A 14,963-nucleotide genomic window follows, 5' to 3' on the forward strand; every position below is an offset into this window, starting at 1 on the left:
TCAAGCTAGTAGAACAAGGATTGGGACCAGAGGGGTGGATTCTAAAGGTTTAGTAGAATTGGCAGTATTTTAGATGCTCAAAAACCTCACAACTGCTTCGAAATGGCTACTTACTTCATCCTTAACGTTCAAGACTGGATTGATTGGTGAATTTGCCTTTCTAAAGCCTGCTTGCTTATAATATGAGATGTATTACATACAATTGAAGTTGGAAGTTTACATACACCTTAGCCAAATACATTTCAACTCAGTTTTTCACAATTCCTAACATTTAATCGTAGTAAAAATTCCCTGTCTTAGTTAGGTCAGTTCGGATAACCACTTTATTTTAAGAATGTGAAATGTCAGAATAATAGTAGAGAATGATTTCTTTCAACTTTTATTTCATTCATCACATTCCCAGTGGTTTAGAAGTTTGCATACACTCAATTAGTTTTTGGTAACATTGCCTTTAAATTGTTTAACTTGGGTCAAATGTTTCAGGTAACCTTCCACAACCTTCCCTCAATAAGTTGGGTGAATTTTGGCCCATTCCTCCTGACAGAGCTGGTGTAACTGAGTCAGGTTTGTAGGCCCCATGTTCCCACACGCTTTTTCAGTTCTGCCTACAAATGTTCTATGGGATTGAGGTCAGTGCTTTGTGATGGCCTACTTTGTGAAGTGCACCAGTCCATCCTGCAGCAAAGCACCCCCACAACATGATGCTGTCACCCCGTGTTTCACGTTTGGGATGGTGTTCTCCGGCTTGCAAGTCTCCCCCTTTTTCCTCCAAACGTAACAATGGTCATTATGGCCAAACAGGTCTATTTTTGTTTCATCAGACCAGAGGACATTTCTCCAAAAAGTACGATCTTTGTCCCCATGTGCAGTTGCAAACCGTAGTCTGGATTTTTTATGGCGGTTTTGGAGCAGTGGCTTCTTCCTTGCTGAGCGGCCTTTCATGTTATGTCGATATAGGACTCGTTTAACTGTGGATATAGATACTTTTGTACCCATTTCCTCCAGCATCTTCACAAGGTCCTTTGCTGACTTGTGGAGGTCTACAGTTTTTTTCTGAGGTCTTGGCTGATTTCTTTTGATTTTCCCATGATGTCAAGCAAAGAGGCAATGAGTTTGAAAGTAGGACTTGAAATACATCCACGGGTACACCTCCAATTGACTCAAATTTTGTAAATTAGCCTATCAGGATCTTCTGAAGCCATGACATCATTTTCTGGAATTTTCCTAGCTGTTTAAAGGCACAATCAACTTAGTATATGTAAACTTCTGACCCACTGGAACTGTAATACAGTGAATTATAAGTTAAATAATCTGTCTGTAAACAATTGTTGGGAAAATGACTTGTCATGCACAAAGCAGATGTCCTAACCGACTTTCCAAAACTATAGTTTGTTAACAAGAAATTTGTGGAGTGGTTGAAAAACTAGTTTTAATGACTTCAACCTAAGTGTATGTAAACTTCTGACTTCAACTGTAAGTTTTATTCACTTATTTTGTTCCAACTTCGGCCAAAATCTGCTCTTCAAAGGATCAAACACTGTTTAAAGCACTTTGTACATAGGGAGATGAATATATTCAAAGATTGATGTTTGAGTATTGTGTGAGATATTTATAAAAAAAAATGCACATTAACTCATAGGGCTTGAGTTGTCGTTGTTGTGGCTTCTGTCAGCCAAACATATCATGTCTTCTCTAAGAGAAAGTATCCAATAGAAGTGCTAATAATTCAAAGTGGAGTGTGAGAGAATTACAAAACTGCTTTTTCTGGTGGATGCAAGTTTGTCTTTTAGCACAAAGATAGGTATTGTTCTTCCTTGTTCAAGTCTTAAGGCTTTTTTGTATTGAGTCATTCTGCTTCCATGAGAGGAACAGCAGCTGGTGTTGTGGGGTGAAAGATCCTGGCTCCTTCTAGGGATGATAAGTGGCAGAAAGCAGGCATTTTGAATATTGCTTTGTTGGCTAACGGAAGCCACCTGCTGTGCCTCAGGCGGTAACACAGGTACATGTACGCACCACAGGTGTGGGTTTGCCCTCCACCCTGAGCATTTCAGGACAGACTAAAGAAACAGATTTGAACTTGCACACATCTGACATTTTCATATGGCATTTAAGTTGAGAACATAAGAACAGTATGAAGAGGTGATTGTCTTTGATGTGGTTGGTGGAACAAGAGAATTCAAAGTTCTCATAATCCTCTTAATGAACAGGAAGTTGGACTTCAAATACACTACACAATGTAGATGATTATGAACATGAATTCCCTCACATCAAATATGCAAAGTGTCACCTGTTTATATTACTCACAGGTTACACACCTGACCTGAAAATAGGAGGATCCTTTTTTCTTAACTATGGAAATGAGTAGTAACTGAGCATTCTTGTCTGTGTGTGCGTATGCATGTGTGTGAGAATGGTGAAGTGCAGTGTTCTGCCATCGTGTGCGTTTTCACCTTCTGTCAACTCTTTCTACACAGTGGTCCATGTAGAAAAGTTGATCAAGAGGCTCCATAATTGGGCCCTAGTTTGCCAAGTGAGGACCAGCAACACACTACTAAGCTCTGTGCGTTCCAAATGCACCCATGTTATGTGTTCTAGCAGCCAAAAATGCATTCCAAATGTAAGAACATGCATCTGCAAATCCTTAGCCAATTATTATTTGCTATTTTGTTTACAGTCAACTCTCCCTTGCTTTTGTGAAGAACCAAAAAGTTGACTGCTACTAACAAGAGCTAGAAACAATATTGATTGAGAAGGTCATTAACCTAGATAGAGGAATAAATGTGCCTGTACATATGCATACCGTACGTATGGCTATAGTAAGATGGGGCACAGAGTAACAGATCAAGGTGACATCACCTTGATGGCAAAGTATTCCCTTTAATTATTTAGTAGAGGAGATCAACTACTGTTCATGATCTGAGTGCACCATCATCCTATGTAAATACAGCTGTGTGTGTGTGGGTATGCATATTTAAGTAGGTTATTGTGTCAATGCTTTTCTGATTCCGTTGAATCCACTCTCTGTAAACACATGATGTGTTTTATTTCTCTTCTCAGAGGGAGAACATGCTGCCTGTTTGTCATTGCAGTCTGAGTGAGAACGTATGCATGTGTTGCTGTTATATTTCACTGAATGAATCTGGAAAGAATCTGATATTGAGGACGTTTCAATTGTTTAACATGTGACCAAAGTAGACATTGTTTGATCTCACCTTTCTGTACTTTCTTTTCTAGAGATGCTTGAATATTTTCTCTCAATGCCAAGAAGCTGAGGTTTATTTTTGTACATTGTTTCATGCAAATGTATAGGTCCTTCTCCACTACAGAATCCAGAATAAAGGGATTCTATTGTATATCGTTGCATATTATGGTATTTTTATTTAAGATTCTAATTCGTGTATTTAATGTCTGAAGCATGCCATATATAAATGCATATAAATATAAAATATATACAGTGCATATATGTGATTACTTTCTACAAAATGTTAACATTGTTTGTAAGCCAAGGCATTGTTTTGAATATCTGGAGCATATCTAATATTTTTGTTTATATTTTAGCATGTAGAAAACTGCTACAAATATTTGTATTCTGTTAAATATTTGTTGTAATTAGTTTCAGAGGATACCTTGTTTTATCATTTAGGAAAGGACTAACCATGAGCATTTTTGCTGTTTCAGCCAGAATTGTACTCCTTAAAATTTTCAGTGGGCAATGGTTTATTATTTCATTTGAGATGCTGCTATGACTAGTTTTGAGCAGAAAAGCTGTATTTTTAATTAACTTTCAGCCAAGTAGCAATAAAAATTTATACTGTGAAAAACCTGGGCCTTGGTGCATTTCTATCGTTTCCCTACCTTCTGTTCCCCTCCATTGTCTTTCTGATGATCGCATTGGCCAGGCACTATCCACAGACGCAAACCCATGGTGTTTCTGATGATCGCATTGGCCAGACGCAAACCCATGGTGTTTCTGATGATCGCATTGGCCAGACACTATCCACAGACGCAAACCCATGGTGTTTCTGATGATCGCATTGGCCAGACACTATCCACAGACGCAAACCCATTGTCTTTCTGATGAGAGCATTGGCCAGACACTATCCACAGACGCAAACCCATTGTCTTTCTGATGATAGCATTGGCCAGACACTATCCACAGACGCAAACCCATTGTCTTTCTGATGATAGCATTGGCCAGACACTATCCACAGACGCAAACCCATTGTCTTTCTGATGATAGCATTGGCCAGACACTATCCACAGACGCAAACCCATGGTGTTTCTGAGCTGCATTACAGAAACAGTTTACCGTTTCAGAACCAAATGGAAGAAAACATAGCAAAACAAGAGTTTTATTGGATCAATTCAGGTAGATCCGTTCGCTTTCGTTTAAGAAGCGTTTTGCAACAGAATCAGCGGAATGAATACACCCCTGCTCTCTTTGCTCTGCTCAGATTTATGTTTTCAGTCCCAAAGAGACCACAAACAATAACTATTCTTCCACAAGGTAAAATGGAGATATTCTAGGCAAGAGTTCATGAGGAAGAGAAATACATCTGTTTAAGATTTTTATTAGTAAAGAACAATGTTTGACAGTGTAGATGTCTCACATCTGTAACATTTAGTAAAACAAGTGCGGTTTTTGAAGTCACAAATGTACAAAATTGCTCTTTGTACAGTTAAACTTTTATCAATCACAGTTCATATAAAATACACTAGCATTTATAGCTGTTTGACCAAATTTGACCTCAACTCTACATTTTTTCCACTCTATTCACAGTGGGGGGGGAGTGAGCAAACCCCGTTATAAGTTACCATCTTCCATCGCTCTCAGTCTCTTCATCTCCCTCACTGCCCTGAAAGCACGGATGGCCAAGACCATTCCGAAGATGAAAACAATGACTCCAAGCACCCCGAAGAGGCCTCCAGCGATGTCTGCTCCATTGAGTGCACACGCAAAGCCCTGATGCCCTTTGCTCTTGTAGAGCGCTTCCCTCTCTGTACAGATGGGGTTGTCGTAGGTCTCCTGCAGCTTGATGAAGTAGAAGGCCAGGGCAGGGATGTAGCCCAGGCCGATCAGGAGGTTCACCAGGGCCTCACCCAGCAGCACAGGGGGCCAGCGGTAAGGCACTCTCAAAACCCCGAAAGCCAGAATGATGCAGGCATAAACCATCAGAGCCCCTCCACAGGCCATGCTGAAGATGTATGGAGGTAGCTTGAGCTGGTGGAACAGTTTGTCCAGCTCCTTGACCCTGTCTGCGTCGGCTCCAGTGAAAGCCTGTGCTCCTCCATAGTAGTACTGGTAGAGACCCCCGAGGCTGGCCAGGTCCCGGTAACCCCCGGAGTTACTGTAGGACACTCCTGAGCAGATGACTATCAGCAGGTTTACAAAGACCTCCATTATCTGGCATAGACCTGAACAGAACGGATCAAGAAAGAGCTAAATACATGACTTATCATACAGTAAGAGTCTGGGAGAAATCGAGCTGAGTTGAAGGTCAAGTTATACGTTTCACAAGAGAGGGAGGATTATGCGACAATGCAGCTAAATTGAGGTTGATCCGAGTTCAACCAACATGGTTGATGGTTAATTTCAGTGGGAATTTCACCTCAGAGGGAGATAGAACATACAGCATGCCATTGTGTGAATTAAACATACATCATGGATGAACAAACAATTTGGAGAAAGAAACCAAATACAAAAACTCCTAAATGTTGAGTAATACAGATATTATAACTCAAAACACCAATCCCCTCAAATACCCTGTACCCTCCGAGAGGGTGGTCATGTGGTTGGTAAGGTCATTCGCAACCTACCCAACTACATTCCTACTACAGGGGTGTAATTATTAGTTCAAAACATTTTGCAATGGAAACCATTTATGCCCACCGAAATCGAGTTTATATTGGACAAATTCAGGTAGGTCCCTCCCCATTTGGTTCTGTTTGGTTCCGAGTGACTAAATCCCAGGACCAATCAAACAGAACAACGCCTACTACACCGTACCAACAAGATTCACCCACAAAAACATTTCAGGTGTAAGTTGTTGCTGTTTGTTCTTTAATTTAAACATGACTTGCCTCTGGCTGTTAAAGCATATCTGAGGTTGTACAGAGCCTGTCTGTGTTGTGGCTCATAGTATTCCCCCACAGAGGGAGATGTGGAGGCTTCTGTATACCTGCAAAGACAAAATCACAAGTTGATGTCTGCTAAATCGTACATTGATACTACACCACAGAAACCCACCACACCACAACCCTCCTCCATAGCAGAGAGCAGGTTTTGTATTCAAGGGGTTCATATTTACTTTGGGCACCCCAAGAGTCAATGTGCCATTCAAACACAAGCAGACAGACATTACAAGGAGTCAATTCCAAACCAGTGAAACCGGAGACTTCTCACGCTGTACAGTATATGTGGTCAATAATACGGTAACAGAATGATGCAGACTCAGATTTTCACTTTAATGTCTGCCAAACAAAAAACAATGATTGGAAAGTTAAATAAATCATACAACTATATCCCCAAGGATGACTTTTCCTGTGTTTTATATACACAGTGTAATAAACAGTAGGAACACCTGCTCTTTCCATGACAGACTGACTAGGTGAAAGCTATGATCCCTTATTGATGTCATCTGTTAAATGTACTTCAGTCAGTGTAGATGAAGGGGAGGAGACTGGTTAAAGATGGATTTTTAAGTCTTGAGACAATTGAGATATGGATTGTGGCATGTATACTATTCAGAGAGAATGGGCAATACGTAAGATCTAAGTATGGTAGTAGGTGCCAGGTGCACCGGGTTGAGTGTGTCAAGAACTGCAACGCTGCGGGGTTTCTCACACTCAAAAGTTTCCCGTGTGTATCAAGAATGATCCACCACCCAAAGGACATCCAACCAACTTGACCCAACTGTGGGAAGCATTGCAGTCAACATAGGGCAGCCTCCCGGTGGAATGCTTTAGACACCACCTAGAATCCATGCATTGACGAATTGAGGCTGTTTTGAGGGCAAAAGGGGGTGAATCTCTATAATAGTAGTATTCCTAATATAATAGTGTTCCTATTATTTTGTACACTGTATATTTCCACACTGAGGTTGGAATAATAATGTGAAATTGTGAAAATTATGATAATGCCCTTTTAATGTTTTGGTGGGATGGAGTTTTGGCCTGCCTGGTGACATCACCAATAAGAAAGAGTTCCAAACCTCTCTGCCCATAGAGGGGTTAGTTGTTTAGCAACAAAACCAACATGTGCTCAACAATGCCCAGGATGGTAACTGTGGAAGCCACTCTGTGACAGTCAGATGGTCTCTTACGCTCTCTGTTGTCCTTGTTGACTACTGCCTCTGTGGTCAGGTGGTGCGTCCTTGTGAGAGTGAGGTGTCGTATCCCACTGTCTGCCAGAGTTGTCCTTCTCTCTGACCTTCCTGTCAGCTCCAGAGTCCTTCTCATCCCTGTATCTCTCGTCCATTTGGTCTCTCTTCCGCCGGTCTCTCTCTCTTTTCCTTTCCCGGTCTCTCTCTTCATGTGAGGAGCTTCCTCGGTCGTGAGTGCGGTCCCTCTCCCTGCTCTTGTCATACTCATCCCTCTCCTGGTATCTGCTTTTCTCTGGCATTGTCTGGTCTCTTGGCCACTTCTCTGAAAATGTATTCGAATGAACATTGCCGTGATCAATTGAGTATTAGTGTAAAGGTGTCATACCGATATCTCAGGGAGATCAGATGAATATCCCAATCTATTATTTGTGCATGTAGCCCAACTAAACATTGGTGGCAATGCTTGTTGGCACTAGTGACAGTTACCACGTGGCATTCCTCAGATTCAGAAATGACTACAGAGTAAAGATGGGGGCAATCTAACAGCAGTAATGGGTATCTCTCCGTAAGGAGCCCTGGGGAAGAGATGTAACCTGAATCTTCCGATATGGTCTGACTGTGACCCACGTCTTGGGTGGTTCTTACACTACCAGGCAAAAACTGTCCAGGAGAAACCTGCCAAAAACCCACCCCTTCTGTCAATTGGCTCCTGGATGCTTCTCTTTTTATTGTCTCCTGACTATTTCCTCATTCTACAGGATGTAGTACCGCCCGAATGAGGAAGCAGCCTGGAGCCAATAGAGAGATGCATCCAGGAGCCACATGAAAGCGGGGCAGGTTTTGGGCGTGTTTTCCCTGGATGGTTCCAACCTGGCCAGGATGGGAGTCAGTCAGACCCATCCTGAATGATATCGCGATGATTCTGCACACAACTGAATACACGTTGAAAAACTTTGACAAAGGTTTAAAACGTCAAACAAAATGGTGACACTGACTATCAATCTGGTCTCCGAGCCTTTCGTATTATTCTGTAAGTAAATCTGAGGTGCGCCATTTAGTATGACGTTTGGTATGGTTACATAAGACAGATGGTTACTTAAGGCAAAACCGAAAGTATAACGCGAGAGTCTAGCAACCCAAATGTCACAACATATCATACGAAATGGGTGATGGACACCCACAAATGAATACATACCATACTAAATGGTGTGTTTCGGATTTACGTACAGAATAATACAAAATGCTCTGAGACCAAGTTGTGATTTGAGGGTTGAAGGCACTAGGGAATAAAATTTGTTTGATGAAGTTAAAAACATACAAGTTAACGTTACCTGTGACGAATGATAAGGGTCACGGGTATGCTGTGTGTTGAAGCGAACCAAACATTGAGATAACGAATTGATGAATGAAGAAAGAATAATTAACAATACCTCTTAATTCTGGTTCTTATCTGGATTAATTTGTGCGAATGATTGGATTCTTTACGTCTTTTACTTTTCCTGTATCTTGGGACGTCTTTCGTCTCCAAGCTCCTCCCTCTCACCTGTTCGCTCTATAGAACTCCACCCCTACCACAAAAACAGCATTCCGAGGGCATGGGACAAAGGTGTGTAGTGTCGGTGGAAAAAGTGGTGTTTCAATTGTGAAGTTTTTGGGTGTCAGAGATTTTACTGCAGAAGAACTACTGGGGGCTTTAAGAGAAGGGATTCCAGACTCCCAGGCAGGACGACTCTGTTGGTGCCAAAGTAGTGGGAAGGGGTGTTGGGGATAGTTAGATTGTGATTCATCCACCCCCCCCCCCCCCCCATACACACACACATTTCCCTTTTTATTTTTTACACATGTGCATATGGATGGAATGTTGAATTAGCAATACAGTTTCGTTATAACAACACAATCGGTCTGTCCTAAATGATACGTAGCTGACAGCTCTTTTAACTCCTACTCAAGCTGTCAAACGTTCACTACTATACCCTCCTACCCGGACGTAAACGCACGCGTTCCCAGAGCACACTAGCCATCCGCGGCGCGCGCAGGCCAGAAGCAAGGAGGCGAGACAGAAATGGCGGCGACGGCGGGGGAAGCAGCGTGATATGCTGTAGCAATAAAACAACCTTAAAATACAACTGTCAGTCCATTGTCGAGAAAATGAAAAAGATGTCGAATTAGGCTGTCTTTTGTAATAATTATTACAAAAAAACGAACACCTTCCCCGGAGAACGTCCATCTTCTGATTGGAAAAGAGAATCTCACAGGGAGCATGGCTTCTCAGAGTAACGTTAACCAGGTAACGTTACAACTATTCACGCTGCTGATACGCCTAGAATTTCACATTTGACATAAGATTCATGGAAAAAGTAGTCTTAAGTAAAATATTGTTAGATTTCTTGATGTGTTTCTTGGCCACAATATAGTGGTAACTCGCGTCATAGAGACGTGTGATGATAAATGCTTGCTAATGCTGCCCTAAAAAGCCTATTTCCCCATTGAAACACCAGCATGGTACAGGCCCGAGGAGCCTCCATTCAAATTAGCCAACAGTACTCGAAGTAGGGTTAGTTGAAAATCTAAAAATTGGCAAAAATCGTGGTCACGTTTTGGGTTGAGAAAATAACATTCGAAAGACTCGAACAGTTGTAATTTTCCTTTGACAATTTGTAGTTGTTGAAAAATGCTGCGTGTATGTGCATGGCCCACCTGCTCTGGCTGATGCGACAGGCCTGCTTATCACAGTGCAATTTTGAATAACTGGTTGTTAGCTAGCTTAGCATTTAGATACGAGTAATGTTAAAAAGTGCCGACGAGTTATAAGCAAGGAATTCATAAAATTGTATATGGTCAAACGTAAACTTTAATTGATTTGTCTGGTCAGCTAGCTACCTAGCTTCATTTAGTTAGCTGGACAACTAGCCAGAGTTCGTGCGGACGCAGGTGGTGTGGCTAATGATTTAGCTACTAACTACACTGGGCCTGATCAGAGGCGGTTTATGTATATTTCCGAATCTGTACCATTAATAATTATGCAAACGGTTCGGAGCTTGCGCGTTGTGCACTCCGTTTTTGATGTCCCCTTTAGAGCACGTAGCTAGTTGTGCTGCTATCAAGGGAAGCTGACTCATGTGGACAGACCTCCATGATCTGTTTAGCTGTAATGACTTGTCACGGCCTGAAGTCGTAACTACTAGCTAGGTAGCTACCTATCTATCCTACATTGAAAGGTAGCTAGCTAGGGTAGCCTAGTGGTTAGAGCGTTGGACTAGTAACCGAAAGGTTGCAAGTTCGAATCCCCGAGCTGACAAGGTACAAATCTGTCGTTCTGCCCCTGAACAGGCAGTTAACTCACTGTTCCTAGGCCGCCATTGAAAATAAGAATTTGTTCTTAACTGACTTGCCTAGTAAAACAAATGTAAAATGTTTAAAAAATATTTTTCCCCCGTGTATAACATTAGCTAACAAGCTAGACATGGCTGTATACATCCATGTAGCAAGCTTGCCTGCTGTGGACCAGGCTAGTGAATTTCTAAATCCACCAACCTATGGAACATACTTTTTAATTCAGGAAATGGTAATCTGGAATGTTGAATAAAATAAAATATGAGCCTACTGTACCGGTTGTCTCCGTGGGCAGGAATGAGACTATAATATATCCACAATAAATTATTATTAAACTAACTTTTCAAAGTGCTGGTAGTAAGATTTGTCACATTTGGCACAAGCATGAACACAATGCATAAACATGCACGAGATGCATGTATACTTGCCAAGCTCTGTACGTTTTTTTACATGGTTTTGTGCATGTCAGGTGATAGAAATCTGAACACACTACCAGTACTTTGAAAAGTTGGTTTAATAATACTTTCCTGTGGATATATTGTATAATTCCTGTCCATATAAGGAGAGCCACGCAGATAACCGGTTGAGTGGGTTCAATTTAAATCGTATTCACCATTCTAGCTTGTAGAGGACCGTTTCCTGAATTAAACACAGATGTTCCAGACCTTGGTGGATCGCCTAGTTAAAAAAATAATAATAATTTAAAGCTAGAAATTCACCTTTCTGCTCCCCGGGCTAGGTAGTAGTGCTGAGCGATTAAAAGAAAAGTTGGTTATTTTTCATTTTTTTAAACAACTAATTGACCGATGACGGTTCAATTATTTTAATTCCAATTTTTGAGCCCTGCGCATTTTCTGTAGAGATAAATGGAATAAAGTCTGCACTGTGTGACGTTGTAGTTTTCAACAGGCTAATATACTACGTACTTTGGTGCTGAAAACATGGTGATTTGAGTATGATGACCATAATCTATTGTGCCAGCCTACTTTTCCATTCTGTTTGGAGCTCTGAGCGATAATAAAAATGAAATGGAGCTGACACGAAGACTAAGCGAAGAAAGAATGTGCAATCGAGAGGGGTAGAAACAGTTTCGAGGTATCTCTACCTGAAAATACATGACCTAAGGGATCGATGGTTGGTATTCAGCATTCAAAAGTATGCCTTATTTCCTTTGAATAACTACTAAAATTGTGGTTTTTGTCAGACAGCATAGGCCACAGATCTATAGAGATTGATGACTTGAAATGAAATAGTAATCAAATATTGTATTAAAGTAATGCGAATACATTATGGTTGATAAGTAGTAATATACAGTCAGTTCCATTAATTGTTTTTTATTTTATTTTATTTTGTTAGTGTTCAACCTGCATAATTCATAATTCTTTGGGACATTAAATGCACTATCGAAGATTGTGAGTGTTTCTTAATAAACACCACTCACCTCAAAAAGCACTAATCGCACAGCACTACTATGTTGTAAATATCATAGCTAGCTAGCAGCTTAGCTTTGTGCTATTGTTCTACCATAGCTATTACTGTTACAACTTTCCATTGCTTATGTCTGCTTGAGATCTAGTGTTGGCTAGCAGCTTCTTAGTTTGCAACAAGGGTTCTCAAAGTGGGGTCTTCTAAGATATTAGCTTTAAAGGTGCAACAACACAAACATCTCTGCCACATGACAAAATGTGTAGATTGCAGGAAATTAGCTTAAACTGCAAAATTATCTTCGATGCCAAGAGACGGGCCTTTAAAATGGTTCTTCCCAGGGCCCGAGACTTGGTTCATCTGACCATGCACAACCAAAGTCATAAAACTCAGTGTAAGCTGTTTAAAATATAAAAAAATCGAGTTCTGTTTATGAGGGCGTCCCACATTAATTTTGGGGTGGCAGGTAGAATAGTGGTTAGAGCGTTAGGACAGTTTATTTTTTATTTTTTTCACCTGGCCAAGATAAAGCATAGCAATTCGACACATACAACAACAGTTACACATAGAATAATCAAAACATAGTCAATAATACAGTAGACCAAAAGACAACAAAGTCTATATACAGTGAGTGCAAATGAGGTAAGTTAAGGCAATAAAATAGGCCATGGTGGCGAAGTAATTACAATATTGCAATTAAACACTGGAATGGTAACGCTCTAACCACTAGGCTACCTGCCACCCCAAAATTAATGTGGGACCCCCTCATAAACAGAACAACTCTAAATGAATGTGCAAGTAGAGATACTGGGGTGCAAGGGAGCAAGATAAATAAAATAAAAATACCGTATGGTGATGAGGTAGGTAGATGGGCTGTTTACAGGTGCAGTGATCTGTGAGCTGCTCTGACAGCGGGTGCTTAAAGCTAGTGAGGGAGATATGAGTCTCCAGCTTCAGAGATTTTTGCAGTTCGTTCCAGTCATTGGCAGCAGAGAACTGGAAGGAACAGTAACCAAAAGGTTGCTGGATCAAATCCTGGAGCTGACGAGGTAAAAATCTGTTGTTCTGCCCTGAACAAGGCAGTTAATTGTTCCCCGGAAGGCCATCATTGTAAACAAGAATTTGTCCATAACTGACTTGCCTAGTTAAATAAAGGTTGGAGTAAATAAAAACCTACTTTCACAAAATGGGTCGCCTGGTGGAAAAAGTTTCAGAACCCCTGGTTTACAATACAAGGAATGGCAGACGTTTCAAATTTGAGGGTTATAATCTACACTGCCTTCAGAAAGTATTTACACCCCTTGACTTGTTCAGCATTTTGTTACAGCCTGAATTTAAAATGAATTACATTGAGATATTATAACCCATAATGTCAGTGGAATTATGTTTTTATAAATTAATTTATATGAAAAGCTCAATGTCTTGAGTCAAGTATGGTGTAGTTATTAATTCCACTTTGGATGTTGTATCAATACACCCAGTCACTACAAAGATAAGGCATCCTTCCTAACTTTGTTGCCGAAGAGGAAGGAACCCAGATTTTACCATGGTGACTTTAAAACAGAGTTTAATGGCTGTGACGGGAGAGAACTGAGAATGGATTAACAACGTTGTAGTTACTCCACAATATTAACCTTATTGATAGACTGAAAACAAGGAAGCCTGTACAGAATAAAAATGTTCCAGAACATGCATCCTGTTTGCAACAAGGCACTAAAGTAATACTGCAAAACAATGTGGCAAAGCAATTTACTTTCTGTCCTCAATACAAAGTGTTATGTTTGGGATAAATCAAATACAATATATTACTGATTACCACTAGCTTACCACTATATTTTCAAGCATAGTGGTGACTGTATCATGTTATGGGTGTGCTTGTAATCATTAAGGACTGGGGAGGTTTTTTTTAGGATAAAAAGAAACGGAATGTACCTAAGCACAGGCAATATCCTAGAGAAAGCCTGGTTCAGTGTGTTTTCCACCAGATACTGGGAGATGAATTCACCTTTCAGCTATACAATAACCTAAATCTAAAGCCAAATATAAATACTGGAGATGCTTATCAAGACGACGGTGAATGTGGCCGAGTTACAGTTTTGACTTAAATTGGCTTGAAATACTATGGCAAGACCTGAAAATGGTTCTCTAGCAATGATCAACAACCAATTTGAATTTTGAAAAGAATGATGGGCAAATGTTGCACAATCCGGGTGTGGAAAGCTTTTACACTTACTCAGAAAGGCTTGCAGATTTAATTGCTGCCACAGGGGATTCGAACACAGGAGTCTCCCACCCTGTTCCTGGAGAGCTAACTTCCATTACGTTTTTGCTCCAACCCCAGTTGTAACTAACTTGATTAATATTCTCACCCAGCTAATTATTAGAATCGATGTGCTAGATTAGGGTTGGTGTGAATTTACAGGACGGTAGCTCTCCAGGAACAGAGTTGGAGAACACTGTTTTAACATGCTGTTGAATCTAATCAATATGTTTTACAAATGTTAGATTTCTTCTTCCACTTTGACAGACTATTTTGTGTAGATCGTTTACAAAAAATGACAAATCAATTTGAATCCCATTTTTGTAACAACAAAATGTGGAGAAAGTCCACGGGTGTGAATACCAGCTAACTAGTTAGTACTTTTTCTTGTTGGCCTATTGGTAATCTGTCATAAGGTCCATGTTTGTCCATCTACTAAGTGTTTTTAATCCTACTCAACCATTATCAACAATGGTGGTTTATAGCGACACTTAACCTCCTGCTCCTACCTGACACGCAGGCGTCCCATCTAGATATCTGGAAATGCAAATGCGCTACGCTAAATGCTAATAGTACTAGATAAAACTCAAACGTTCATTAAAATACACATGCAGGGTATTGAA

General features: G+C 40.6%; 2 protein-coding genes across 4 annotated transcripts in view; one reads left to right on the plus strand and one right to left on the minus strand.

The window, feature by feature from the left end:
- Positions 1-4,563: 4,563 nt before the first annotated feature.
- Positions 4,564-8,902, minus strand: marveld3 (MARVEL domain containing 3). 2 transcript variants are annotated; one of them, XM_046348467.1, is made up of 4 exons: positions 8,753-8,902; positions 7,323-7,644; positions 6,082-6,179; positions 4,564-5,415 (listed from the first exon to the last, which is right to left on the minus strand). In XM_046348467.1, exons 2-4 carry the CDS (start codon positions 7,619-7,621, stop codon positions 4,805-4,807), a joined length of 1,008 nt encoding a protein of 335 aa, XP_046204423.1. In that variant the 5' UTR covers positions 7,622-7,644; positions 8,753-8,902; the 3' UTR covers positions 4,564-4,804. The 2 variants fall into 2 exon arrangements, with proteins under 2 accessions (XP_046204423.1, XP_046204422.1); XM_046348466.1 differs by having other exon boundaries at positions 8,654-8,867.
- Positions 8,903-9,291: 389 nt separating this feature from the next.
- LOC124035739 (ubiquitin carboxyl-terminal hydrolase 10-like) overlaps positions 9,292-14,963 on the plus strand; it is a 30,935-nt gene continuing 25,263 nt past the window's right edge. The window contains exon 1 of one of the 2 annotated variants that reach the window (XM_046349368.1): positions 9,292-9,609. In XM_046349368.1, the coding sequence (XP_046205324.1) occupies positions 9,583-9,609 (27 nt within the window). In that variant the 5' untranslated portion in view covers positions 9,292-9,582. The remainder of the gene's footprint in view (positions 9,610-14,963) is intronic. The other variant, XM_046349367.1, reaches the window with a different exon arrangement.

This window comes from Oncorhynchus gorbuscha, linkage group LG05, assembly GCF_021184085.1.
Source record: "Oncorhynchus gorbuscha isolate QuinsamMale2020 ecotype Even-year linkage group LG05, OgorEven_v1.0, whole genome shotgun sequence".
In the NCBI taxonomy this organism is placed as follows: Eukaryota; Metazoa; Chordata; class Actinopteri; order Salmoniformes; family Salmonidae; genus Oncorhynchus; species Oncorhynchus gorbuscha.